This window comes from Salmo salar, chromosome 02, assembly GCF_965601325.2.
Source record: "Salmo salar chromosome 02, fSalSal1, whole genome shotgun sequence".
NCBI classification, from domain to species: domain Eukaryota; kingdom Metazoa; phylum Chordata; class Actinopteri; order Salmoniformes; family Salmonidae; genus Salmo; species Salmo salar.
Genome location: NC_138292.1, coordinates 81,784,300 through 81,793,515, shown reverse-complemented (window position 1 = coordinate 81,793,515; position 9,216 = coordinate 81,784,300). Strand labels below are relative to the sequence as shown.

The 9,216-nt window shown below is 40.4% G+C and overlaps 1 protein-coding gene across 2 annotated transcripts in view; it reads left to right on the top strand.

Annotated features, from left to right (window-relative positions):
* The window catches only part of LOC106585215 (uncharacterized), an 88,375-nt gene continuing 79,159 nt past the window's right edge, over positions 1-9,216 (top strand). For both annotated transcript variants that reach the window (XM_045710804.2, XM_082967522.1), the window contains exons 1-4: positions 1-219; positions 3,102-3,202; positions 5,297-5,566; positions 5,811-5,885. In XM_045710804.2, coding sequence (XP_045566760.2) covers positions 5,405-5,566; positions 5,811-5,885 — 237 coding nt within the window. In that variant the 5' untranslated portion in view covers positions 1-219; positions 3,102-3,202; positions 5,297-5,404. The remainder of the gene's footprint in view (positions 220-3,101; positions 3,203-5,296; positions 5,567-5,810; positions 5,886-9,216) is intronic.

Here is a 9,216-nt window from a genome sequence, read left to right as displayed (position 1 = left end):
CATGTCTCCCCCTCTCCAGAGATCCAGTCTATCCCAGACCCCAGTGTTAGGACTAGAGCTGGGTATCAGTGTGAACCCAGAGCCAGAAGCCTACCAAGATGAGGACCTGATAAAAGTGTGGATGGAGGTGAAGCTGAAACCACTCCTCTCCAGCATCTCCAGAGAGTTCCTAACCTGCCTCAGCAACAAGAACTTCAGCTGCAACACCTACCAGACCATGTACTGACATTACTATATATAATATAATATCACCTACCAGACCATGTACTGACATTACTATATATAATATAATGTCACCTACCAGACCATGTTATAACATTACTATATATAATATAATATCACCTACCAGACCATGTACTGACATTACTATATATAATATAATATCACCTACCAGACCATGTACTGACATTACTATATATGATATAATGTCACCTACCAGACCATGTTATAACATTACTATATATAATATAATATCACCTCCCAGACCATGTTATAACATTACTATATACAATATAATATCACCTACCAGACCATGTACTGACATTACTATATATAATATAATATCACCTACCAGACCATGTTATAACATTACTTTATATAATATAATATCACCTACCAGACCATGTTACAACATTACTATACATAATATAATATCACCTACCAGACCATGTTATAACATTACTATATATAATATAATATCACCTACCAGACCATGTACTGACATTACTATATATAATATAATATCACCTACCAGACCATGTTATAACATTACTATATATAATATAATATCACCTACCAGACCATGTACTGACATTACTATATATGATATAATATCACCTACCAGACCATGTTATAACATTACTATATATAATATAATATCACCTACCAGACCATGTACTGACATTACTATATATGATATAATGTCACCTACCAGACCATGTTATAACATTACTATATATAATATAATATCACCTCCCAGACCATGTTATAACATTACTATATACAATATAATATCACCTACCAGACCATGTACTGACATTACTATATATAATATAATATCACCTACCAGACCATGTTATAACATTACTATATATAATATAATATCACCTACCAGACCATGTACTGACATTACTATATATAATATAATATCACCTACCAGACCATGTTATAACATTACTATATATAATATAATATCACCTACCAGACCATGTTATAACATTACTATATATAATATAATATCACCTACCAGACCATGTACGTATTAACATTACTATATATAATATAATATCACCTACCAGACCATGTTATAATATCACCTACCAGACCATGTTTTAACATTACTATATATAATATAATATCACCTACCAGACCATGTTATAATATCACCTACCAGACCATGTACTGACATTACTATATGTAATATAATTTCACCTACCAGACCATGTACTAACATTACTATATATAATTTAATATCACCTACCAGACCATGTACTGACATTACTATATATAATATCACCTACCAGACCATGTTACAACATTACTATATAAAATATAATATCACCTACCAGACCATGTACTGACATTACTATATATAATATAATATCACCTACCAGACCATGTTATAACATTACTATATATAATATAATGTCACCTACCAGACCATGTTATAACATTACTATATACAATATAATATCACCTACCAGACCATGTACTAACATTACTATATATAATATAATATCACCTACCAGACCATGTTATAACATTACTATATATAATATAATATCACCTACCAGACCATGTACTGACATTACTATATATGATATAATGTCACCTACCAGACCATGTTATAACATTACTTTATATAATATAATATCACCTACCAGACCATGTTATAACATTACTATATATAATATAATATCACCTACCAGACCATGTTATAACATTACTATATATAATATAATTTCACCTACCAGACCATGTACTAACATTACTATATATAATATAATATCACCTACCAGACCATGTACTGACATTACTATATATAATATAATATCACCTACCAGACCATGTACTGACATTACTATATATAATATAATATCACCTACCAGACCATGTACTGACATTACTATATATAATATAATATCACCTACCAGACCATGTTATAACATTACTATATATAATATAATATCACCTACCAGACCATGTACTGACATTACTATATTTAATATAATATCACCTACCAGACCATGTACTGACATTACTATATATAATATAATGTCACCTACCAGACCATGTTATAACATTACTATATTTAATATAATATCACCTACCAGACCATGTACTGACATTACTATATATAATATAATATCACCTACCAGACCATGTACTGACATTACTATATATAATATAATATCACCTACCAGACCATGTTATAACATTACTATATATAATATAATGTCACCTACCAGACCATGTTATAACATTACTATATATAATATAATATCACCTACCAGACCATGTATTACAGTAGTGAGGAAACCCTACATGTTGTAGTAGACAACTCAGCCTTTCTCTTCCTTTATCTGATGTCTTCCTAAACTAAAACTATATAATCCTAATCCTTATAAAATCGTTCAATATGTACTATATACTAGTTATAAAGGACTGGACACACGCAGAGGGAATCCCCTCTCTACACAGTCTACTGAGACACCTGCTGCTGACTGCATGTCATGACAATCTCAACATTCTCTATTTCTCTCTCTCTCTCTCCCTGGCTCCCATCCCCCTTCTTTCCTTCCTTCCCTCCATCCCCCTTCTTTCCTTCCTTCCTTCCTTCCTTCCTTCCTTCCTTCCTTCCTTCCTTCCTTCCTTCCTTCCTTCCTTCCTTCCTTCCTTCCTTCCTTCCTTCCTTCCTTCCTTCCTTCCTTCCTTCCTTCCTTCCTTCCTTCCTTCCTTCCTCTCCCTCTCTGACTCTCTCAACCTCTCCCTCTATCCATCCTTCTCTCTCTCTCTCTCTCTCTCTCTCTCTCTCTCTCTCTCTCTCTCTCTCTCTCCCTCTCACTCCATTCTTCTCCATCCCCTATTCTCTCTGTCTCCAGGGTGGAGGAGTTGAGTGATCATTTCTCAGAGATGGATCCGGTCAGACAGAGGTGGATCTATATGTTCTTCATGTACCCTTTCCTGTCTGGGGAGAGAGCAGGTACAACTTAACACCTTTATAACATGACATAACTACCAGTGACACCTCATTCTATGTCTCCTCCCTCCCTCATCATCATACTAAGAGCCCTATGTCTTACAAAGTCTCTCTATGTCTTACAAAGTCTCTCTTTATCCTCTCTCTCTCTCTCTCTCTCTATCCTCTCTCTCTATCCTCCTCTCTATCCTCCACTCTCTCTCTCTCTCTCTCTCTCTGTCTCCGTTCTCCCCTACCCTCCCATCTCTTCTCTCTTTAATTTTTTTTAACATGGTTCAATCAAGTAACACTGTTAGCAATCATAGCAATGAAGTAAAACCAAAAAGGAGAATCCAAAAAGACAGCGAACCAAGACCACTGAAACATACTGGTGGTCTCTCTCTGTCTCTCACTGAAACATACTGGTGGTCTCTCTCTGTCTCTCACTGAAACACACTGGTGGTCCCTCTCTTTCTCTCTCTCACTGAAACATACTGATGGTCTCTCTCTCTCTCACTGAAACATACTGGTGGTCTCTCTGTCTCACTGAAACATACTGGTGGTCTCTCTCTCTCTGTCTCTCTCTCTCTCTCTCTCTCTCTCTCTCTCACTGAAACATACTGGTGGTCTCTCTCTTTCTCTCACTGAAACATACTGGTGGTCTCTCTCTGTCTCTCACTGAAACATACTGGTGGTCTCTCTCTCTCTGTCTCTCTCTCTCTCTCTCTCTCTCACTGAAACATACTGGTGGTCTCTCTCTCTCTCCCTCTCTCTCTCTCTCTCTCTCTCTCTCTCTCTCTCACACTGAAACATACTGGTGGTCTCTATCTCTGTCTCTCTCTCACTGAAACATACTGATGGTCTCTCTCTCTCTGTCTCTCTCTCTCACTGAAACATACTGGTGGTCTCTCTGTCTCTCTCTCTGTCTCTCTCTCTCACTGAAGCATACTGGTGGTCTCTCTCTCTCTGTCTCTCTCTCTCTCTCACTGAAACATACTGATGGTCTCTCTCTCTGTCTCCCTCTAACTGAAACATACTGGTGGTCTCTCTCTGTATCTCTCTCACTGAAACATACTGGTTCTCTCTCTCTCTCTCTCTCTCAAACTGAAACATACTGGTTCTCTCTCTCTCTCTCTCTCAAACTGAAACATACTGGTTCTCTCTCTCTCTCTCTCTCTCTCAAACTGAAACATACTGGTTCTCTCTCTCTCTCTCTCAAACTGAAACATACTGGTTCTCTCTCTCTCTCTCTCTCTCTCTCTCTCTCTCAAACTGAAACATACTGGTTCTCTCTCTCTCTCTCAAACTGAAACATACTGGTTCTCTCTCTCTCTCTCTCAAACTGAAACATACTGGTTCTCTCTCTCTCTCTCTCAAACTGAAACATACTGGTTCTCTCTCTCTCTCTCTCTCTCTCTCTCTCTCTCTCTCAAACTGAAACATACTGGTTCTCCTCTCTCTCTCTCTCTCTCTCTCTCAAACTGAAACATACTGGTTCTCTCTCTCTCTCTCTCTCTCTCTCTCTCTCCTCTCTCTCAAACTGAAACATACTGGTTCTCTCTCTCTCTCTCTCTCTCAAACTGAAACATACTGGTTCTCTCTCTCTCTCTCTCAAACTGAAACATACTGGTTCTCTCTCTCTCTCTCTCTCTCTCAAACTGAAACATACTGGTTCTCTCTCTCTCTCTCTCTCTCTCTCAAACTGAAACATACTGGTTCTCTCTCTCTCTCTCTCTCTCTCAAACTGAAACATACTGGTTCTCTCTCTCTCTCTCTCTCAAACTGAAACATACTGGTTCTCTCTCTCTCTCTCTCTCAAACTGAAACATACTGGTTCTCTCTCACTCTCTCTCTCTCACTGAAACATACTGGTAGTCTCTCTCTCTCTCTCACTGAAACATACTGGTGGTCTCTCTCTCTCTCTCTCACTGAAACATACTGGTTTTCTCTCTCTCTCTCTCACTGAAACATACTGGTGGTCTCTCTCTCTCTCTCTAACTGAAACATACTGATGGTCTCTCTCTCTGTCTCTGTCTCTCTCTAACTGAAACATACTGGTGGTCTCTCTCTGTCTCTCTAACTGAAACATACTGGTGGTCTATCTCTGTCTCTCCATAGCTGGAGGTGCTACACCTGTTAACTCTGGAGCAGAAGGCAGAGTTGTTGTTGCATCCGGAGGTGGAGGGACTGGAGAATGGAACCCTGAGTCTGGTGTTCCACACCCTGATGACAGAAGTCCACCCCCCCATGGAGAACTCCACCTGGACCACACCAGGGTACCCCAACCCCATCTACCCCCCATCCTACACCCCAGCATACCCACCCAGACCCACGTCGGACGAACAATACTCACCCCAACCCCCCTCACCCCAGGAGAGCCTTCGAGAGGTAGGCCTTATGTCCCAAATGGCACCTTATTCCCTACATAGGCCTATAGGGCTCTGGTCAACAGTAGTGTTCTACATAGGGAATAGGATGCCATTCTGGTCTACAGTAGTGCACTATATAGGGAATAGGGTGCCATTTGAGATGCAACCCTCCCAGAGTAGAGCATTAATAAACCATAATCAAACAGAAGTGATATGTCAGTAGGTAGAGGAAATGATAATTGTCTGATTCTGTCCAATCCCAGGTGGTGAACGGGTTCATGGGGGTCTTCAGGCCTTTCGGAAGCTTCGTCAGGGAGTTTGTGTCGCTCACGCACAAAGTAACCACACATACACACACACACATACACACACACACATTTTCTATCTAGGATAGAACAGGAACTACTTACAATCTACCTTCTATTGAGGCCCTGTCTTTACCATTCCTCACTGCCTTCTATTGAGGCCCTGTCTTTACCATTCCTCACTGCCTTCTATTGAGGCCCTGTCTTAACATTCCTCACTGCCTACTATTGAGGCCCTGTCTTTACCATTTGAGGCCCTGTCTTTACCATTCCTCACTGCCTTCTATTGAGGCCCTGTCTTTACCATTCCTCACTACCTTCTATTGAGGCCCCGTCTTTACCATTTGAGGCCCTGTCTTTACCATTCCTCACTGCAATCTATTGAGGCCCTGTCTTTACCATTCCTCACTACCTTCTATTGAGGCCCTGACTTTACCATTCCTCACTACCTTCTATTTTATTTTATTTGTATTTCACCTTTATTTAACCAGGTAGGCTAGTTGAGAACAAGCTCTCATTTGCAACTGCGACCTGGCCAAGATAAAGCGTAGCAATTCGACACATACAACAACACAGAGTTACACATGGAATAAACAAAACATACAGTCAATAATACAGTAGAACGAAAGAAAACAAAAAGTCTATATACAGTGAGTGCAAATTAGGTAAGTTAAGGCAACCTGTTGAGGACAGACGTTCCGCTAGCGGAACGCCTCACCAATATCCAATGGTAGCGCGTGGCGCGAAATACGAAAAACCTTAAAAATGCTATAAATTCAATTTCTCAAACATATGACTATTTTACACCATTTGAAAGTTAAGACTCTCGTTAATCCAACCACATTGTCCGATTTCAAAAAGGCTTTACAGCGAAAGCAAAATATTAGATTATGTCAGGAGAGTACCCAGCCAGAAATAATCACACAGCCATTTTCAAAGCAAGCATAAATGTCACAAAAACCAAAACCACAGCTAAATGCAGCACTAACCTTTGATGATCTTCATCAGATGACACTCCTAGGACATTATGTTATACAATACATGCATGTTTTGTTCAATCAAGTTCATATTTATATCAAAAAACAGCTTTTTACATTAGCATGTGATGTTCAGAACTAGCATACCCACCGAAAACTTCCGGTGAATTTACTAAATTACTCAGCATAAACGTTCACAAAATACATAACAATTATTTTAAGAATTATAGATACAGAACTCCTTTATGCAATCGCGGTGTCAGATTTTAAAATAGCTTTTCGGCAAAAGCACATTTTGCAATATTCTGAGTACATAGCTCGGCCATCACGGCTAGCTATTCAGACACTCGCCAACGTCGAGGCTCAGTAAACTCAGAATTACTATTACAAAAATTGGATAACCTTTGCTGTTCTTCGTCAGAATGCACTCCCAGGACTTCTACTTCAACAACAAATGTTGTTTTGGTTCAAAATAATCCATAGTTATATTCAAATAGCTCCGTTTTGTTCGTGCGTTCAGGTCAATATCCGAAGGGTGACGAGCGAGCGCATTTCGTGACAAAGAAATTCAAAATATTCCATTACCGTACTTAGAAGCATGTCAAACGCTGTTTAAAATCAATTTTGATGCTATTTTTCTCGTAAAATAGCGATAATATTCCAACCAGGCAACGTTGTATTCATTCAAAGGCAGAAAGAAAAAAATGGCCACGTCTCGTGCCTGCGCATCTCCTGTCTCTGAGCCACTAGGCTGACCACTCACAAACAGAGCTCCTGAACCTATCCCAGAGACAGCAGACACCCCATTCCACTTTCTGGCGGCTTTAGAGAGCCAATGGAAGCCCTAGAAAATGTCACGTTACAGCAGAGATGCTGTATTTTCGATAGAGATGCAACAGAAGGCCAACAAATTGTCAGACAGGGCACTTCCTGTATGGAATCTTCTCAGGTTTTGGCCTGTCATATGAGTTCTGTTATACTCACAGACACCATTCAAACAGTTTTAGAAACTTTAGAGTGTTTTCTATCCAAATCTACTAATTATATGCATATTCTAGTTTCTGGGCAGGAGTAGTAACCAGATTAAATCGGGTACGTTTTTTATCCGGCCGTGAAAATACTGCCCCCTATCCCAAAGAAGTTTTAAGGCAATAAATAGGCCATGGTGGCGAAGTAATTACAATATAGCAATTAAACACTGGAATGGTAGATGTGCAGAAGATGAATGTGCAAGTAAAGATACTGGGGTGCAAAGGAGCAAGATAAATAAATAAATAAATACAGTATGGGGATGAGGTAGGTAGATAGATGGGCTGTTTACAGATGGGCTATGTACAGGTGCAGTGATCTGTGAGCTGCTCTGACAGCTGGTGCTTAAAGCTAGTGAGTCTCCAGCTTCAGAGATTTTTGCAGTTCGTTCCAGTCATTGGCAGCAGAGAACTGGAAGGAAAGATGACCAAAGGAGGAATTGGCTTTCGGGGTGATCAGTGAGATTTACCTGCTGGAGCGCGTGCTACGAGTGGGTGCTGCTATGGTGACCAGTGAGCTGAGATAAGGCGGGGCTTTACCTAGCAGAGACTTGTAGATAACCTGTAGCCAGTGGGTTTGCCGACGAGTATGAAGCGAGGGCCAACCAACGAGAGCGTACAGGTCGCAATGGTGGGTAGTGTATGGGGCTTTGGTGACAAAACGGATGGCACTGTGATAGACTGCATCCAGTTTGTTGAGTAGAGTGTTGGAGGCTATTTTATAGATGACATCACCGAAGTCGAGGATCGGTAGGATGGTCAGTTTTAGAAGGATGTGTTTGGCAGCATTAGTGAAGGATGCTTTGTTGCGATATAGGAAGCTGATTCTAGATTTAATTTTGGATTGGAGATGCTTAATGTGAGTCTGGAAGAAGAGTTTACAGTCTAACCAGACACCCAGGTATTTGTAGTTGTCCGCGTATTCTAAGTCAGAGCCGTCCAGAGTAGTGATGCTGGACGGGCAAGCAGGTGCGGGCAGTGATCGATTGAATAGCATGCATTTAGATTTACCTGCGTTTAAGAGCAGTTGGAGGCCACGGAAGGAGAGTTGTATGGCATTGAAGCTCGTCTGGAGGTTAGTTAACACAGTGTCCAAAGAGGGGCCAGAAGTATACAGAATGGTGTCGTCTGCGTAGAGGTGGATCAGAGAATCACCAGCAGCAAGAGCACATTCATTGATGTATACAGAGAAGAGTCGGCCCGAGAATTGAACCCTGTGGCACACCCATAGAGATTGACAGAGGTCCGGACAACAGGCCCTCCGATTTGACACACTGAACTCTATCAGAGAAGTAGTTGGTAAACCAGGTGAGGCAATCATTTGAGAAACCAAGGCTGTCGAGTCTGCCAGTAAGAATT